The sequence below is a fragment of the Rhamphochromis sp. 'chilingali' genome (assembly GCF_963969265.1).
Source record: "Rhamphochromis sp. 'chilingali' genome assembly, chromosome: 19".
NCBI lineage: Eukaryota > Metazoa > Chordata > Actinopteri > Cichliformes > Cichlidae > Rhamphochromis > Rhamphochromis sp. 'chilingali'.
The window spans coordinates 32,880,783-32,901,822 of record NC_137946.1 but is presented as its reverse complement, the minus strand read 5'-3'; the positions used below and the strand labels follow the sequence as shown (position 1 = coordinate 32,901,822).

Below are 21,040 nucleotides of genomic sequence, written 5' to 3'. Positions count from 1 at the left end.
GGGATGAAGCATCGCTGAATATGTTTCCAAACCAACTTCATTCTAAGACAAAGACTAGAAAATATGATGAAGCAAATCTGCCCTTTGGTTTCACCTACACAGGTGCTGAGGGAGGTCTCCCTGCAGGGTTGGTTTTCCCTGCGTCGGGAGCAGCGCTGGGCTCTTCAAATCACGGACAAACAGGATCCCACATCCTTGATTTTTAGTTCACAAACACTTGTTGTAATGACTAACTGCTCCTGACATGTTGGAGATGTTTGCTCTTTATACAGTAAAGTTGCAGCTGGATACAAATAACATCAGGCTGATCCTGCCACGATTTGTTCAAATCACAGACAAACAGGATCCCACAGCTGTTTATGTTTTTACACCCATTTTGCACAGAGAGACATTTTTTGAAAAATGTATTGACAGCAATGTTGAATATTATTACACAGGAAAAAACAACTACACGTAAAATAATCACAGCGTGACGCCTCTGCCTTTGTAAATGGAGGGACAGTAACTGCGTGTAAACCTGCAGACAGTCAGATTAACAGTATTTTGTCTCTATCTGCCATTCTGCAATTCCTCTCATGTAAGCAATAACGTGCACACAGCTAACATGAAATAAAGCACATACCTTTAATGTTTCATGACGAACTCTCGTCCACAGGTAAACACAAAAAAGGAATTTTAAAAAATCTGTTTCCGGTGATTCGAAACGCCGTTTATGTGCGGACGAAACAGCTGCGTTTTCAAAAATACCCGTGTAGGTGCGGACGCAGCATAAAAGAGTTTATTTTAACTACCTGTAATTTATTGCAGTTTACTTGCATTTGCTTAATTGTTTTCTAAATGTTTGAGGTGTGAAATAAACCGCAACGGAGTTTGAAAACAAAATATGGGCGTGTGTGGTTGGAGGGTGTGTTTGTGCGTGCGCGCGGGGGGTTGGGTGGGGGCGCAAACATTTTTTTGTAAAACAGGCGGCCTAGCAAAAAAAGTTTGGGAACCACTGTTATAAAGAATGCTTTGTGTTCTCAAGCAAAGCGTATAAGAACTTTAAAAACCTTTAAAAATTGGTCTATTTACCATTTGTGTAGTGATGGGAATCGAGAACCGGATCAGAACTGCTCAGTTCTAATCAAACCCTACATCTGTGCGTCACAGTTGTGCGGCTCCAACATGCTGGGATGACACGGTGGTGACTCTGTCGTCTCATACGCTCTGAAGTCTCTTCTCTTTGTAACCAAACCAAATCTCAACTTTGATTGGACGTCTTAGAAAATAGTCTTTTTAAAGTCTTTTCAATCAGTTGTTGATTATACAGGAACAGCCACAACGTTACCCAGCAATCATCATCACTGTTATTTTTACACAGCCAGAGAAATGTCAGCTTTTAACTGATTTAATTTAAGGCTGTAACAATTGGTCCATTAATCATGTGAGAGCAAAACCAGTAGGCCACAAATCAGTGGGTGATGTCACAGCATCCTTTTGTGTGAAATCTTTGGGCTGCACTCACACAGACCTGCAGGGAGTGATTTCACCGTCAACTGGGGCTGAGCAATTCATCCGATTTTTTTTATTTAATTACAAATTTGGTTTCCAGCTGTTACTAACACAATGCAACCTAGATAAAGAGTTTTGCATTGATAGTCAATCCAAAGCTCTCGTTTTGTCCTGTGATATAAATCAAGCGCATCACCTTTTTCCTTCCACTGATCTCGCTCACTGTTTAGTCCAGCTTGAGTCGAGACGATGGAGAGGGAACATTTGGTCAAAAACATCAACCAACAAAGATTTCCATCTGAGAACCTGTGGAAGAATCATTAATGGGTGGCTGCAGCTGCCCTCATCTCCGGATTGCCGCAAGTCTCTCACCTGATCCGCCTTCACTGACATGTGACAGAGGTGTGAGCTGATTGTGGCTTCATCCCTCCATCGCTCTCCCTGTGGCTTCTGTCCACTGCCACCTGGGCCTCCCACTCCCTCAAATGAACCCACAAAGATCCCACAGTGGAACCAGACGATGGTAGGGAGCCAGGGCTGGTGCTAACTCTGAGAACCCCGTGCAACCCACAAGCTCCAACTCTTTCAGGAAATCCTCACTTGTTAGCGCTCATGTTAAATAATGAAGCTCATATTCATGGTTATGATTTCTGCAGTCCTGCTGTCAGTGTCTGTTCACTTGCCGTTTGGCCAGCTCAGGACTGAAGCTGATAAAATGTCCTCTCCACAGCTGAACCTGAATTTGAAATCATAATTGCACATGAGAAACTGTCCTCTGTGCTTTTTGTACCAGCCTCGGTCTCCCCGTTTTCCTCTGTTCCTGCTCAGTCTCTCGCTTCTTTTCTCTCTTACTGTTAACCCCTCCCCTCCCGCTTTCTCCCCGGTCTGTTGTTGTGTGAAATGTAAAACAGACTGAGCTCGGCCTCCTGCGAGACAGACTCTAGAGTCGGCGCCGAGCAGCATGGCTGCGTCTTTCCAGCGCGCTCTGAGGCAGAAAAACAAACATCTCTCTGAGCGCTGAGACTCCGACACAAGCTGCTCACTCTCACTTTTATCAAGATTTAGTCTCGTGATGACGGCTCGAGTGACTGACAGCCGCTTCACTCAACAACGTGGCCTGAGCTCAGGAAAGAAAAATAAATCTCGCACGTAGAAAAAACTAAAATGAAAACTCGACTGCACGAAGGTGGAACGGACAGCTGGCTTACCTCAGGATAAAAACAGCCGCCTGGTTCTGTTGACAGCATCTCCTGAGCTCACTAAACACAAGTTACATCTAATTTTTAAAGCACAGATGATTATATCACTTTCAGAACAGAAATGTTAACTCACGTTTTCACTCAACTCAGGTTTTTCTCTGAATATGCAAATACCTGCAGCATCATCAGATTATCTGTGTGTGATACCTCTGGGTCTGACTTTTGTTAAATCAGCGTCCTCCTAATGAAGCTGATTAGCTCATTAGTTAGCATTAACAAACACATCTGCCGGTACACATTCTCTCACCTGCTTCATGACCTTCTCCAGGTTCACTCCTGCTCTTTTGTTCTCTCATGATTTTCATGGCCTTCAGACTTTATTATGAATAAATGATATGAATCTATTAGTTTTGCCTGTCTGATGTCACCCAGGCTGCCAGAACATCCAAAAAACACAACCAACCTGCAACTGCTTACAGTCTTAATACAACGTTCTACACAAATGATAACCTATAATCCACAATCTGCTATTGACGTGAGAAGTGTAGAAAGCCTATTTTTCAAATGTTGTTTTTTTAGCATTTCTTTCGAGAAGATGATGCCCAAACCACAGTCTGCTCATATTCCAAGAGTGCAGCTCTGCAGTCAGAGTCTGGGCTGAAAACAATCAGAGCGCTGATAAAACAACAAAGCGGCTGAACCTGAGCATCAGCTGGCAATGGAATAAATCTGGCTACAACAGGTAACTTCCTCAGTCCTCAGACACTTAATAAAGTGCAGTTATCAGCTATTCTGGGTGCAGTTATACAAAAAAAATTATATGTGAAAAGATATTTTAAGGCAATGAGTTAATATTACAGAAACAGAGTCAGAGCCTGAAGTGGTCGTATTCTGCTCAGATCCAGCTGCATATCTTTATTCTGGGACTCTATTAGAGAAGTTTTGCATGATTCAGAATCCAAAATAATCCTCATTTATACAACAGTTAGCTTTGGTGCAATCCCTCAGGCTATGCCACATCTGAAACAAGCCCCTCCCACTTTAAGCCAACTCTCTTCTAATTGGCTGCCCCTCAGAAAGTTTGAACAGCAGGTGGTTGAGGTTTCAGTGCCTGCGGTGACAACGTTACTGGTGTCATACACATCCAAGAGTAGGGAAGAGCTAAACAAATCAAAGTGTTTAAAGGAGTCTGAGATTACTTGTATTTATTCTGACCTCATTATCTGAAAGTAACTGAGGCCATCATTAATAAGAACCTCCGCCACTGGAGCACGAGAGCCAACAGGAAGTAAGGAAAAGCAGAAACCGGCCATTTTAAGAGCAACAGACAGGAGTAAGTGACTGCAGCCTGATTTTCCCACAGGACACAGAAACAGCAGCTCCGGAGCCAGTCTCTCAACAAGAAAACACCCATTGACCGGTGTTTCCATGGCAGCAATGGGCGACACCGACTGAGCGGAGTTTCCATGGTAACAATCGGTGACACCCACTAACCAGCATTTCCATAGAAACACTCAGAGGCACCTGCTGACCAGCAGAAAAGAGGAAACCAGGAGTTGCACTTTGTGGTTTCCTGTTTGCTCAGAGGAGCGAGCAGAGGACGCGTTTTTAGGAGAGCATCAGACACTGAGGCTGCTTTGTTTCACCCAAAGAAACTGGCCTGTCGGAACAGGTGGTAGCGCTGCGAGGATAAGACCCACAGAGGTCTGCTCTGCACTGAGCTGCCTTCACACAACTGTGAAACCTTCCTCTAACTGTTGGACTTTTTCTGGAAGCCACTTTGACCCTCAGTTTCAGACAGAGACGTCCTGAGATGGAGGACATGTGAATCCTTTGTGACGCCTTTTTTTCTATAAGAATTAAAATTGGAAATATGATGATAAACAAAACACTAGAGGTAATCAGAGGGCTAAAAGCACAGGACCCTCACTGTCCTTCCTCCAGGTCCAGAGGATGGCTTCCGCCCAGCTTTTGCCAACAAAGGCCTCCCTCAGGGCTGTCTCAGACGAGGCGATGTGATCTCTGGTTCCATCTTTCCTTGCAATCATAGCTTCTAACCATTCTCCTTGGCAGACTCTACGAGGGGGGGGACTTGCAAACAGTAGTATGCACCTACAAAATGGATGGACTGATGGATGCATGGACAGCTATCCTTTTGGCCACTTTTGGTTTCACTGATTTTCTCTCATTAATTTTCATTTTAAAGAGATCCAGAGACTCGATGGACTCACCTTCAGGTGGAATAAGCCAAACCTAAAACACCAGCACAGACAAACTCACTATAACTGACTGAAAACATTTCTCACTCAGCTACAAACAACCAATAGGCTAACACTGCTTAGAGGCCTATGATACACTGGTTGTTTTAATTAGGTAATTGATAGGAAAACTAAGCATCTTAGTGAGGTGCTGAGTCACCAGAGCAGCGTTAGTGCTCCTCAGCATTGTTTCTCCAAGTCTTTGGTACCAAACTGGAGATAAAGATATTTATTTTGTACGTAAATGATAGTAATAGAGAACACGTTGGTTCAAAATCCTCACCCCTCTCAAGTGTCTAGAAACGTTCCTATGGACGGACGCTTTGTCTTCCTGAAACACTCAGATCAACAAATGCATCCAAGCCAGCAGGCTGTGCGTTTAAGGGTTAATAAAGATGAAAAACTGGGTGAAAAGAGATTGTGAATATCAAACTTTGAGATCCTGACTGAGCCCCGTCCAAATCAAAGCTAACGATTCTGTCAGATGAGAGAGGACGACCGGCTCTGTGCGGCTCTACGCATGTATAAAGTATGACTCAGCAGAAACACAGGCACTTGTTGCTTATTAACTACATGGCGCTGGTTCTAAAGACTTCACAATTGAACTGGAAGCATGTTTTTGGGATTATCTGCTCTGCTAGGCTGTAAAACATGATCAGTGAGGACGTTAAGAAATATCTGCCCTCATAACAACACTAACCTGTGTAATGTGCAGTCCAATTGTCTTTCACTCCAGATTTAGTTTTAATGCTGCAGAGCACAGCTGCACCACTGAGAGCTGATTTTATATTCCACTTTTATTAGCATTAGCATTTTTTTGTTTAGTATTCTGAGACTGGAGCTGCTAAAACTGCCGGCTTCAAGATAGAATATGAATAAATAAACTGATGTTAATACTTGAGCTTCTCAGAGATGACGATGAAGCATTTCTTATTCGAGTGTTGGTACCAACGTCATGTTTACTTCCTTATGTTAAGGTTCATCTGAGCCTTTTTTGCAGTTTGTGTCACTTTTATTTCTTATTTTAAAGTTTTCTGTCACTGATTTGAAATATTGGCACCAACACTGCTTGTCAAAATGCAACAAGCTCCTCCAACATTTTCTTTGTTGCCACAGTAATAAATAACATTTATTACATTTTACTCCTCAACAACACCAGCAACACTCATTCCATCTATTTCAGAAGATCAGAGCCTCGTATTAAAGATGTTTAAGCCGCGGTGACACCAACGGGTCATGTGATAAGTTGGGAGTGAGGACAGGTTGGATCCACAAAGCATCTCAAGATAGCAACGTTAGAGACTTTCTGCATTATGGAGGAGAATCTCACTGTGACACATTGGTCCGCTCCGCCGGCCGTGGGAAATGTCAGGTCCAGGTAAAGCACCAATCATCAAAGTGAATGTGCACCGTGATCAGTCCCTGTAGACTGCCTGATAAAATCTCTTTACAGCAGAAATAAACATGTTTATGTCTTACTTCGAAAAATGTTCCAACTCTCAGCCGCTTCATTACATCTGTGTATAAAGGGATGGGTACTTTTACACTCCATTTGAGCACTTAAAGCACTTTCTTACGACAAGCCTCCTTCACTTATTCACAGACGATCATACAACCATGTTTTTGCCTAAGTTCACACATTCACACTGCGACATCAGGCTCTGTGGACAACTTTTCAGGATAAACTTCCACGCAGGCTAAAGGCGCCGGGGAACCTTCCAACGCTACCTCCTGAACCTTAGCCTCCTGGTGGGTGAATTCTTTAATAACTCAAATACTTGGATAATGATGAATTTTAAAGTTTGCATTACTAGGGGCGTGGCCTCTTAGACTGATGGATGGATTGCAACACAGACGACTGCAGTTGCTAGCTGTCTACTAATTGGAGTCACTGAATTGGATCTCTGGATCATGTTTGTGTTGTTGATGCCTTTTGCAGTTTTTCTAATGCAGTTATCTGACAAATGGTGGAGCTTTCTGTGCAGCTGGTTGTACTAACTCATCGTTGAAGAAATTGTGGTCGGTAGTCTTTTACCTATTGCTGATTAGCATGTGTAATTTAGCTAATTTAGCAACAACTCAAATTTCAGACATAAAGTCTTGAGGATACTTTTCATGTCTGTGACCCTGCTGAGGTTTGCTGGGGTCTAACTTATACCACCACATGGCGAACAAGGATCCGTGTAGACTGCCTATTTTCTTGACTGCGCAGACTCATCTGCAGATACTTTAATTAGAAAACATCAGCTACAAATAAACCTCAGACAGCGGACTTCAAAGAAGTATAACAAGAATAAGAATTCATCCCTTTGGTCGAGACTGAGGCTTAAAAGTTTGTTTATCCAATTGTAAATTAATCATACTGTTGTCATAAAAACAAGATTTTTAAAATGTTTAAATGACTCCCCAAATATACCTGAGCAACTCATCGGTTTAAAGCATACAATAAATACGTTTATGTCCATGTTAAATAAGAATCATAGCTACTAGTCACATTTTTCTAAATAAATGACCACAAATTGTTGTATTTGTGTTTTTCTATTATTTACTGCGTTGGCCCAAAAACTTACTGGACCAAGTGTTTTGAGTAGCATCACCTTTCTGACGAGTACCAACATTATCACTTTTTTCAGGACAACTAAACTCTGTTTTTAATGCTAAATACTGAAGGATAAAGTGTTGCTAGGCTGATTTCTTAATTTAAAGAGTTGAGTTCCAGAGTGATGTATGTGAAATACTCAGTTTAAATAAGTTGTAATGACCTCTGTTGTCTAATGATGTTAAGTGATGACATGTGCTGTGGTCTGTACTCAGTGTGATTAAGCACTCGTACTGTAGCTCTTTAAACAGCTCATGTCACACATGAAGCCTCGTGTCTGAGGTTGAACTGATTCATTGCAGCAGCAGCTGAACATTCAGGTGGTAAATTCAGTGTTTTGGGGCAGAATGAAACAGGTCAGCACATTATTGTCTAAACCTGCTGCACTGTACAGAACGCTCCCCGGAGCCAGAGTCCATTTAGTGGCGAGCTCCCCATGGTCTGCGTCCATTTACTGCCGCAACGTGCCCTTTTGAAGCCAGGCTCCATGTACTTGTGTTTACCCTGTAAATCCCAGGTCTGCTGAATGAAGTCTGGATGACGGGAGAATGATGCACTGACCCATGACGGTGAGTGCAGCGGACGGCAGGCTAACCCTTCAAAAAACCCAGTCAGACAAGCACCACAGAGAGCCAAATGATACACTAACAATGCACAAAAGCATCCGAGCAAAAGCGCACATTCAGTAGCTACAAAAACCATGTGTTATATCATCAAGACCCAAAAATAACCGGCAGGAAATTTGCTTTGCTGAATTTGACACTGAAATCTTAAACATGTATTTGCTGCAAAATCCTGTCTTTAAAAATCATTTCAAACCTTCCAAAATAAAAAGTCTGGAAATAGAACTATGGCACAATTTGCTGCCTTGTAACTGCGGTCAAAGCAAAGCAGCGGGGCAGTTAAACTGACCCGAAATCTTTTTTCAGCCCTTAAAATTCAAATTCTATTTGTCCTTTGGTGAAGTTAAGAGGGCAAATCACCAAACACCAAATTTTAACATCGCTAAAATATACAGTGATGATGTAGAAGTCTCAGAAATTCATAAACTCTTGACTTTAAAGTGTTAAATAGATTTAGCATGTGACCAAAAAATTTTGAACGTGTGGGACTAAAAAAGGTTATTTGATCTTATCTTAAAAATGCTAAAGTTATTGTAAAAACTCTTTTATACTCCTGGACTTTTTCCATTATTTTCTAACTCATCATTGGCTCTCTGATCAAGATCTCCAGTAATGTTCTTCATGTCTTTTTTGACACTTTCTCAGTTCAGTGAATGAAGCCGGAGCAGCATCAGCTGCAGAGACTGTTTGTTTGGTTCCTGAAAGCGAGCCCTCGAATGCAGCGCACTCCACTGTCACAACAATCGCTCTATTACTTCATACATGTAGAACGTCTCCTGTCAGCCTGCAACTCCACACACCAACATTAAGAAGTGCTGAAACCTCGGAGAAGTTGAGACATTCTTCTCTCGGGATCTAATAATGCCGCAGCAGAAGCATCGGTGCTGCAGGACACCAGCGGCATGTCTGACGTCGTGGGAGGAATGTGATTCAGATGTTTGGAGCACTTTGTGGTAAGAGACCGTGCGGAGTAAGCCGATGATGAAACAGCTGCAGTGTTATTCAAATATGAGCTCTGCCAGTTGTTTGGGCACGTGTAACCTGACAGATAAACTACATTTTTACATCCACATACAGCCGAAAATAAGTACATCAAAGTCAGGGGACTGGAGCACACAGGTCATAAGTTATGAAGGTACATTTTACATTTTCATATAAACAAGCTTTCTGATTGTTGCAAATGTCTCCGAGTTCTGCAGATGGTTCTTATTTTTCTTGTAATTGTTTCCTTGATGAGTTCACGCTGATCACCACAGGCTGAGCTGGATGATGCTTTAATGACGGCTTCACTCATAAATGTTGAGCAAACTCTGAGCGAAGCCACTCCTTTCTGTCTGCTGTTATGAAATAATAAAAGTACTCCACAGTGAGCGCTGATAATTTCATTACAGAGAAAGGAAACATCAGACTGTTTGTAGAGTTAATAAACCGTGTTGTTGCTACATTTCAGCAAAGCAGAGTGACCTCCAAATCCACCGGACCAGTGGCAGCCAGTTCCATCCCAAAACTGTTGAGCAAAACTCAACTTTGATCTGATCCAACTGCACCAGTGTGAGGTAAACATCCTCTATGCCCCGCTGCGTTTTGGAATCTGGGATATGAGTGCACAAAGAAAAGGAAAAAAAAAGCACAGCCGGAGATGCTTTGTTTCAAAGATTTATGCACCAGGTCCTCCTGCTTGCATTCATTCATATCAATTCAGATATCTAAAAGATGAGCATGGCACCTGAACCGCTTTGTAAAATGAAATTAAATCAAGTAGAAACGCTCCATGGAAACTAACTGCTGAAGCACAGGTGCACAAAATGCTGTTTATACCAGAATTAAAAAGCTCAGTTAAAAATGTGGTAAAATACCCCAAACACCAACAAAGAGTCACCCTCTGGCCCGCCCCAGAGCGCCATCGGTCTATGAACTTACAGGCGTAGGTCATGGCGAAACTGCTGCTCGTGTCCACCATGTCCACCTGTGGCACCAGCTTGGGGATGTCCTGGTTTTGTGCCAGGGCGAAACGAAACACCTCGTACTCATGGGAGTCACCGGGGAAAAGGCCTCCTGTTGACAAACACACAGAGACACACAGAGGGTGTTCTTCAGTGTCCCAAAGCACAAAGGACAGGAAAGCCCCAGAGAGAGAAACGACCGCTCACCCACAAGCCCAAAAACACCTTTACAGTAAGAGCTGACGCCGTTTGATTTAACATGAAATCAGATACAAGAGTGAAATCTTTATTGAGCTGTTCATAGTGATTGTGCTTTATAGGACCGCCCTGAAGAGCGCCCCCACTTTATGCTGTTCTTAGAGTATAAATGCAAACAGAGTTTATAAAAGCAGCTCTGTGTCACACTCAGTAAAACTTTAAATTAAACCTCAAAAAGTCAAAAGAAAAGGAAATCAAGGGTCAACGCATCGCCCTGCTTCCCTCTGCAGAAAAGCTAATGGTGTGTTCTGGATTATTGCAGGAAAAACGTCTCTCCGCAAAGCAAAAATTTTATAATAATGTCCATGACGTAACATTGTGCTAATTAGCTCGTGCTAGTTATTCATGTGGAGCTGTTTAGCACAATTAAAGCATGTTAGTCTTTCCCGTAAACGACGTTGATTAGCTGCGTATATACGAATGTGAATCGCATCATTGGGTGGAGCAGCCAGTTTCCGGTCACTTACTAACTTAAACTGCAAAACAGAATTGTTAACGTATTTGTTTTAGTTTCAATTCAGGTTAGATTTTCTGTGCGCAGAGACGTGCCAGCAGTGCGCGATTGCGCACGCGCGTAGCTTAGAGGGAACATTGCCTGCAAGTCATCTGCACCTTTAGCAGGGAGCTAATGAAGCTCATGAGTCTACTGTTAAGCTAGCTTCTCTTACTCATATAGAAATGCCTTAAAAAAAAACCCAATTGGAACTAAATGATGTAATTGTGGGGCTTCTCCTGTTTCGCCTTAAAGGACTGTTATTTAAAATATGTCTAACCACTTTTTTTCAGTGTGGAGCTTTAGTTACTCAACCATCTAAAGATTTTGTCTATAAAGTGGTCAATGTGGATGCCACTTCCTGCTGCTGATAGCCAGAAACAGCAGTCAGCAGCCGTGTCTCACTCCTGTCTGAACTTGGAACCTTTGTCCTGTTTAAGGCCAAAATTCCTCAGTTCCTATGAAGTGAAACATTTTCACGTGTTCAGCTCATATTAGTCTACTTAAGGCCGCTAATCAGGGTCAGATTTCATTCTCTGTTGTCTGTAAATGAGGTTAAATGTGGCTCCTTGTCTTCATGCTGGGTGGAAATGAATAAACTCCCAGCTTCTCTCTCCTCCAGCTTGCTGTTCTTAATTTGATGTCCATATAGTCGTGATAGAGCAGCCATGCTAACAATAGCAAAGAAGATTTCTTCCAATTTATTTCGCTTTCATGTCCCCAATAAAAGAAAAGTGGAGCTGAACTGTGTGTTTTCATACTTGCATGTAAGTGTATTCACACTCACTGCTCCTGAGCACCTCAAACTCCAACTTTACCCTAAAATAAGAAATGGGAGTAAAGTTAAGAAACTTTGAGATGCTTGATTGTGCTGCCCGTGAGCTGGCTGCTCACACAGAGTTTACCATTGTCACTAATAATGACGAGTGCCCGCTTTGCTGTAATTGCTGTTAAAAGCCTCTTTTCTCTGCTCTTACTGGAGCCATTTTACGGCACTCATACCCTCTCAGCATAATGGTTTCTAGGGTCACGTGGAAATTATCCAAACACTTAAACTCCGACTGACTGACCCTCTTCTGTTTTCTGTGCTGAAGGAGGAAGAGATGCTTTCATATGACTGCACAGCAGGGCGCTCCAACTTCCTCGATTCAAATGTTAATTTATGTTTTTCTTTCTTTTTGTGGTGAAGCTTTCACGACTCTTCTTCTCAGCAGGAAAGTAAAAATTGCTCTGTCCTCTGTCTCCACACAAACAGATCTTTGAATAAAGCAGTTTAATAAAAGGTTTCAGTTTCCAGCTTTTTTCGCAGTTATGGTTGATTTTCTGCTGCTGTTTGGTGACATTTAGGCACAAATTTTCTGCAGTTAAAGAAAAAGGAAGGAAACCATCTTTCTTCTGCATCGAGCTTCTCCTTCATCTTTATTTAGCCAGTCAGTGCAGAAATTAGCATCGCCATGGTTTCCTCAACAGAAACATATTGAGATTTTTACAGAGCTTCTTAGATCATCACATAAAAATAAATGTGGGGAAATAAAAGTTTATGATACGCACAAATTCAGTTCAGCATCTCCACAATTTGATGCCATTTTTATTATTGAGTAAGTGGGATTTCAGTCACCAGAGGGGGGCGATATGGAGCACAAAAAATTCATACTTTTCACACTCCTACTGTATATTAGTTTTTCCAACAAAGCACGGTGCGGGTCATCACTTTGTATTCACATTTGAAATTGTTGATCAGTTTGTTTCAGCCAAGGCCCCCTAAAATAGACATGAGCAGCTTCACTGTGGCCATCATTATGATTTTTATTCCAAACGTCCTGATAACTCACATCTGAGGTTCACACTCAGAGAGAAGGTGTTTTTTTCCCGATCATTGCAGTATAACACAAAGTCAGCTGAACTTCGCAGATATCAATGTGTCCAGACAGGAAGCACCCATTACACTGCAGAGACACCAACAGGACATTAATCCAGCTGCACGGTGTCTGTCTCACTGCAGGACGCCGGCCCCTTGTGGATTCTGGATCTGACAGTTCGGTCAGTTCGGAAAAAAAAAAAAAAAAAAAAGCAGCCAGGAGGGATGAGCAGAGCGCAGCAGTCTGTGGTCAGCACCTGCAAGACCATTCCCTTTATTTGGGGTTTGTCCAGCGCACCTGCTGCCACTTTCATCTGTAAAGCAGGTGAAACGGATTCACAGTTTATGCTTCCCAACTGGACACACTGTCTCTGAAGTTTGACTGTGTTATTCATTTAACCCAGTCGAGCATTTTGGAGACTTTTTCTTTGTGTCCTACCCAGTTACTGTTTTTTTTAAACTGGTAGTTATACAAGTCAGTATCATATTTAGTCATTATTACCTTAGGAGAACACGAAGATATTCAAACTTTACAATAACTTTTTAATACAAGACAGCTGTTATGATTCATCACCTTCCAACCGCCTCCATGTCTGTGTAACCAGGTCATAAATTACATAATGTTATAATTACACAAAATGTGTTCTAGACCCCAAACCCCTCCTATCATACCTGACTTTTAGGACCTTCAAGCCTGTAGTTATGTTCATTATCAGTTAGAGCCCCTTCTCCTTCTTTGGTGCAACCCTATAAATACGGGGTACCCCTTTGGCCCCTCCCCTTTTCCACAGTTCCCCTGTGGGAGAGGTTGGGGTCATTTCTTTCCCAACACTGTACAACACACATAATGTATATTTAGCCACCCTGATGTTTCTGATTGTGTTTTAGTTCAGTTATTGTCATCACTGTGCCCGTCTTTGGTAGATACTGTAAATGTGTAGTATGCGTGTGCCACATGTGTTATAGGCACAGTTAATGCTATCATGAATAGATCATTTTTGTTAGCTTGGAAGTTGTGGTGGGTTGAGCTAACCCTCTTCCTTACGGTTTACATTTGGTTGTAGGAGCTGGAGCGGGCAAGTTGGAGGTCTTTCTTTCTTTTACCTTTCAGTGTCAGACAACGCAGGAACACACCGGTTACAGCTGCTTGTCATATATTTTACATGACCTTCAAAAAAGATGGTTTCTCATGTACGCAACAGGAAACATGAGGAGACATTTTCACTTGTATGAATGCTCCAGTGCAGCTAACCCAGCTCAGCCAAAGCAAAGTTTCTGCCCAATGAACACACTGCACATTTAAATGCATAAAAACAGTGAAAAGATAATCATAAATAGGGATAAAAGTAACAATATCACATAACAGGAGTCATGACACCACAGGAAATATTTAAATCCCACATCAAGCACATCAGCCAGGAGGAACGCAAACACAAAATGGGACATTTTTGCTGTTTACAGTTTCAAAATAAAAATCTCAGTACACACACACACACACACACACACACACACACACACACACACACACACACACACACAAATATCATTTCTAGCCACACTACTAAGGCATCAGTTAATACACAAACAGTGCTTGAACTCAATGGAAGATTTCGTGAAGGGAAGAAAAGCTGTGAAAGAGTATTTAATAGGTCGCAAGTAAAGAGAAGCTCAGAGAATGTGACGGCACTTACCCCAGGCTCCTCTGTCAAAACTATGATATCCAGATGGACTACAAAATGAGCTCAATGAGTTTTGAGCAGTTTGTTGCAAAATTTTACTTCATTGTGAAGGTTGGAGTACTTCTTAAAGCGGGGTGGGCACCTCCAGGCCTCAAGGGCCAGTGTCCCTGCAGGTTTTAGATGTGTCCTTGAACCATCACAGCTGATTTAAATGGCTAAATTAGCTCCTGCAGTTCTCCAGAGGCCTGGTAACGAACTAATCATGTGATTCAGGTGTGTTGACCCAAGGTGAGATCTAAAACCTGCAGGACACCGGCCCTCGAGGCCTGGAGTCCGACACCCCTGTCTTAAAGGAACATACAACCTTTGCAGTTTCTCATTTTCCTTCCTGATCCAGTGGAACTCCAGCTCTCGTCTTTGTTTGGATTTCTATGACAGTGTCAGGGCTCTGTGTGCGGGCAGGCGGAGGTGAGGATCCAAATGCAGGACTCAGAGACTGAGTGCAACTCAAAAACCACAGCTTTATTGCTGGCAGAAAACAAAACAGAAACCTAACTGGGAAAACCCACAAACTGGACACACAGGCAAAATCTGATGGTACAACACGACACTGGCACAAAGAAACATGGGGCTTAAACACACTAAGGAGGTCATCAAGGAATTAGAGACAGCAGGGGAACACAGCCGGGAGGAATGAGACCTAACGAGACAGGGGGAGCGAAGCTAGAAACACTGACATCAGACATAACCCTTCAAAATAAAACAGGAAACAATTCACAAAGACAGACTAAACATGGACTTTACACAGAGGGAACACACGGGCAGAGAAGACGAAGCACAGAACTAAACCTAAACTAAACACGAGGGCATAAGAACAAAACTTAAGAACTAAACCCTAAACCAGAATAAACTGAAACGTAGACTTATAATAATAATCAAAGCAGGATAACTAAAGAATCAGACATAAATCATAATACAGAAGAATACCAGAAACATAAGAAACTGAAAATGCTGGGTCAACATGACAGACAGAAGTCAAATTCCCTCCATTCGTCACTTATCACTGAAGCATGTTCAGTCACATGACTTAACTGGACTTTTTTCAGTCAACTGGGGTCACAATATGTTTGCCCATGAATACAATAATAATAGAATAAATTAATTTCTTCATTTCTGCATCTGTGTACTCCATGTCTCCATCTTTAAACTTTATATAACTTGAAGTCTCCTTTGCAAAACCTGAATGAGGCACTATGCTCGGATAAAGGTTTTGTTAATGATAGAGTTTGTTGTGTATATTTTACCTAGAATAAAATCTGCAATCCCTAGACAGTTTGTGAAATTTTATTAGAATCATTTATGATTTATTCATCAGAGAAATGAGGGCTGGAAGCAATCCATCTGCTGTGACTGAAGCTATAAAGACGTGCAGGAGTGCCGAGGCGCTCTGGTTGGGCGTGCAGGGTCACGCTGCAGGAGGGATTTTATTCCAGTAAAATGAAGGTTAGTTCAACTTGATGCCAAATGAGCATCCCACCTGAGTGGAAGCCACAGCGGGAATCTGGACCAGCGGCCTGATGAATCACATTTAAACTTCATTTTGGCAGCGTAACACGCGCTACAGCCCACAGCTGCCTCATCCACACATCGCTGAGTGTGAGCCGACCAGTCGAGGCTCGACATGGGAATAGACGAGGAGGCAGAGGAGTCCCCGCTTCATAAACTCCCGCTGAACGTCTGTTTACTGACATCAGGACTGAGGGCAGAAAACAATACTGAGCCCCTGCTTTACTTGAGCTCGCTGCATGAAAATGGTAGCATAGAAATGTAAGTTACATAACTAAAGTCCTGAGGACGCAGAATATTCACTCTTGTACGACTTTGTTATAACCGCATGTTGGTATTTTTTTCCTTTTTCTGGAGCTTTATGCATCACTAATATCAGATGTTAACAGTTTTAATCACTGGGCACTTTTGCAGGTTATATATTTTAATTTGATCAATAACTTGAATGAATCACTGATTAAAATAACTCTAGTAATTCCATTTGAAGCAGCTGCAGCCTTGCTAACAGGATAGCGCATTTAACCACCAAGCCTGAAGCTTCCTCCACACTCTGCATCACCTGAGTCCTTGGATCCAGTTGTGATATTATTTGAGAACATCAGGATGATCTCTCCCAGATTTTCTTGTTCAAGCTAAATATGTATCTGAGAAGCAGCAAGAGCCAGTGTCCAACTCTGTGCTCCCACAGCAAGAAATCCTGCAAAACCTCCTCAATCCAAATCTGAACCCAACGCATCTAATAAAAGTGGGGATTCTGATTAAAAGGCACTAACCCTAACCTCTACTTTTACTTAGTAAAGCTGGATTTTTACTCCCCCAGGGGATGAATAGGTATATACTAAAGTATGACCACTTTTACTTGCATTGCATTGCTTCCATCACTGGGCTTGCAGTTTAGCCCCTTATAAGAAATGAATCAGTGACCCCTGTTTAATCTTATTTGGTATGCATTATTTAAACATCTGAACGTCTGTAAGCTGCTTTGCATCCCATTTAATTAGTCTCAACTTTGCTGTCACTGACCTGGGGTCTGCTCTGTAGTGGTCCCGACTGAATTAGCGTTAGAGCTCTATATGTAGAGTCTCATAGTGCAAGATGTTGAGTAATGGCAGGGTTGACTCCATCTGTCCCTAAATGAAAGTGACTTTGAGCAAGAGAACCACACCATCTATGTGAGCCTACATGAGAGGCACAGAGTGTTTTACAACCAGCTAAATAATAACAGTTGAACCATTAGGACACAAATCATAAGCTCTTTTCTCAGTTTTTAATATTATATAATGATGGAAAAAAAGGTACATTTAAAAGGAGAATAAATCATCAATAACTCCATCTAGTGATATAACAGCAAAGCACAAGTATTTAGACTTGACAGTAAAACTGTAAAGTGACCCGAGCAGACTGCGGTTTAACACAGAGCTGAAGGAAATCACTAAAGCCTCAGGAAATACTTCAGATTAATGAAAAGATACAGTTAAATTTAGAAATATGATAAAAATATGATAAAGTCATTCCAAAGAAAGATTGCAGGCTCCTCTCTGACAGTCCCATCGGCCGGGATGTCTCAGAGGAAATTATAAGAACCATCAAACAGGCAAAGTCAGGATTATCATAACACACCATCGTACAATAAAAACACAGTTAATACGCTAATGTGTGGCATTAGAGCTGCAATCATTAAATGATCAGTCCTCTGAGAGAAAATGAATCCACCCGCTCCGCAAACGGACATTTTCACGCATCTCAGCAACAAGCAGACTAAACAGCTGATCAGGTTCAGAGGTGACTGGCTCATAAATTAATAGCTCAATATGGAAAATCCTGTTGTGTACATGTAGCCTCGGGGCTAGCTGAGGGGATTAGAGTCTGGGACTTACTACTGGGATGTCCTGATCATGTTTATTGACATGAGTAGCCATGGTAGCCCTATATGGCTCTGTTCATGGTGTTAATTCTTCTAATCCCTATGGATTAATATAATAACCATACTTCTCTTTAAAAAACACTTTGCGTTCTTAAGTGATGTTAGCCATGCTGTGGCCTGTCTCTCTCTCCGGCTCCTGAATTCCAGCCCATGTCTTTATCGCTCTCTCCCTCTAAAGTTCTGATTCTCTTATTTCAATTGTAAATTTAAATTTAGGAATTTGTCCATAAAAACAGACAATGTTCTTTCATGATTCTGTCCATGGTGCTGAATATTACCGTCTGACTTTCTGACCCCATAAATGCTGATTCTGAAATGTGTATGGCAGAAACCATATGAATCATAAAGCACATTAAGCTACTGTGACTCTGTCCTTTGTCCTAAAATAAGCCTGTAATAAGCTCTGTCTGTGTCTCTGTGACCCCCCCAGTCATGGCAACGTTTTAACTATATTTAATTTAAGGCCATAAAAACAATCAGTCACACCCGCCGTGACTCTGGTGCTCATGCTGGTCCACTATTGTTCGTATGTAGTAGTTCTGTCCGTGGTGCTGAAGCCGGTATCCCCGTTTTCCCTCAATGATTCTCATATTTAACGATTTTTGAGCCATGTTTGAATCAACTCAGTTGTTGGTTGTTGAGTCTGTGACTCTGTCCGCGGTGCTGATCTCCATAATCTTCCCGCCGCTGAGAATCACCGTGAACAACCTCCGCCTCGCGTCACAGTGGTAAAGATGCCCTGCGTTTTGCAGCGATATTAAAGTGCTGCAGACACAAAAAGCGCCTGTCCTCGCGTGGAAATATAAACCCTAACTTAGTGTAAGTAAGGGAATCCCGATCACAGAAGCACATCGACACAAAGTCACAGCAGGAACGTTCGAGACAGTCTGGAGGAGCGCAAGCACTCGGGTCCAGGCGTCCACGCGTGAATCATGATATGAATGATCTGAATATGTGGGGGTCGGGCTGGTCAGACCCGGGTTCTCGGGGCTCACTCACCTATGTTGATGTTAGTTGGGAAACTTGTGCCGCTGCAGAGCCCGAGCAGCAGCGGGAGCAGTGCTGAGGGCAGCGGGCAGCTCTGCGGCCGCATGGTTCCTCCTGCAGTCCCGGAGGAGCCGCCGTAATCCCATTCACAGCTGACCGGAGAGACGCTCCGCAGCCCGCGAGCACACTCACGTCCACCGGTAGCGCTCCTCTCTGTGTGTGTGTGTCTCGGAGTCCTTCCCTCTTTTCTAACATCCACACTCGGAGCGCAGAGCCGTGCTGCCGCTGAGACTGTACCTCTCTCACCCCCTCCACTCTCTCACCCTCTCTCTCTTTCTGCTGCGCACATCAGTCAAGTGTAGTTACACCAAAATCAGTGCGTGACATTACTGTGAAACACATTTGGCCACACGACAAAAAGAGTTCAGCAGGTCAGATTTCTGTTAGTGAAGGATCGCCCGCTTCTCCCGCTGGTCACTGAGATTCACACATGTGCTAACTGTTTACACCTTTCACCGTCACGGGATCTGGTCAGTTTACAGACTTCAGTCTTTTCCTTCTAAACCTTCCCATCCGGTGCGAGCAGGCTTCTGAGCTGCGCGGGGAAACCCGGTTGGATTTCAAGTCCCACGCCTTAACCACTCGGCCATCACTGAGGCAGCGCCTCTAACTGTCCTCCTAAATCAGTGGTTATGGGTTCGAGACCCATCCTAGGAGTATATCAGCGTGACCGGAGCAGTGGCTGTTTGGTGGAACAAAGAAAGGCAACTGCAGCCCTGAGAACTTTTTTTTTCTTGGACTGACCTTCACAGAAAAGCCTGGTGGTGACTTAGAACCACGAAAAGTTTAGAGCAAAGAGCAAAAACCTGCAGTTCCTCGAACGTCCACTTGAGGCTCCAACAGTGGAAATAACACATTTATATCTTTCTCCAAAACCAGTTTTGGTTTTTGCTGCTAATTTAACATGGCTGCTGCTAGTTCACAACACACCCGTATGTTCTCCTAACACACCTGCTGACATTGTTCACAATCTTGCAGCCCTGCTGTTCTCTCATGTGTGTGTTTGTGTGCGTGTGTGTGAGAGAGAGTTAACCTCACTCTTCAGCCTCACACAGCTGGAAGTAACGAGCTCACCTGAGGGCTCAGCTGATGCCTGAACTCACATCAGCATTGGAGAGGAACTGAAACAGAACCGTGGACCCAACTCACCAGAAATCTTCTTCCACCACGTTCTCTAATGTCATGAACTTTTGTTCAGAGTCCAACCAGAACGACTAGTTCTGACACAAAGCTGTATTATTAGCTGTATCGTTACATGTAGTCAGTGCTGTCTGAATGAAATCATAATTTTATCTCATCTTATCTAATGTGACCACAAACCCAAACTCAAATGGGTTTGCAGATGTCAACCTGTTGCTAAAACAGAATGCAGACAGAAGACAAACCAATATCTTCTTTCAGCCAATCAGAGCTTTGCTCAGTCCCCAGGCTTTTAGCTTCAATCACAAGAACTGGGCTTATCCTGGGGCAGAGAAGGCAAAACGAAAACATTAAAAACTGTTCCTGTTCATTGTAACAAAGCACCAGCACAGTGTACATGTATGACCATGAGAACAGAGAATATGCGTGATTACAATCCTCATAAATCACTGAGCAAAATGAATAATGATGCTACAGGAACAACAGTAAGATGGGGATATCAGTCCATTCACTGGAGCTGCTGTGGCCTCCAACTGCAGCCACCAGCACATCGCCTTTCACCAACATACAGAGACAAAAGAAGAAACCACAAACTCTCTGTGTCTCCTACACAGGATTATTTATTTGCTTCCCTTCAGACAGGATTTAATTGTAAATATTTTAGACCAAAGAAAAAGGAAAGTGGGAGCGGACACCTGAAAGCTGAGTTTCTCTGCAGTGACACACTGAGGGTGAGGCTGCGTGTGCGTCTCACTGAAAGCGTGGAAATGCCCGCTTTAGATGCTGATGTTTACAACATCACACACGTAGCTGCTGGACAGCAGCAGATAGAGGAGAGCTGTGGGAGCGAGGCCGCTTCACTGTCAGAAGTCGATCGTTTGTCGTGTTTCCTCTGGATCCGCCCACGCTGCCGTTGGCCTGCTTGCTGAGCACAGATAAATTAATTAGGCAGGGACTTGCAT

The 21,040-nt window shown here is 42.9% G+C and overlaps 1 protein-coding gene across 2 annotated transcripts in view; it reads right to left on the bottom strand.

The window, feature by feature from the left end:
* The window catches only part of LOC308387672 (glutamate receptor 1-like), a 108,869-nt gene extending 89,492 nt beyond the window's left edge, over positions 1–19,377 (bottom strand). For both annotated transcript variants that reach the window (XM_080867887.1, XM_080867884.1), the window contains exons 1-2: positions 18,891–19,377; positions 10,091–10,225 (exon numbers count right to left, since the gene is read on the bottom strand). In XM_080867887.1, the coding sequence (XP_080724013.1) occupies positions 10,091–10,225; positions 18,891–18,984 (229 nt within the window). In that variant the 5' untranslated portion in view covers positions 18,985–19,377. The remainder of the gene's footprint in view (positions 1–10,090; positions 10,226–18,890) is intronic.
* Between the last annotated feature and the right edge of the window lie 1,663 nt (positions 19,378–21,040).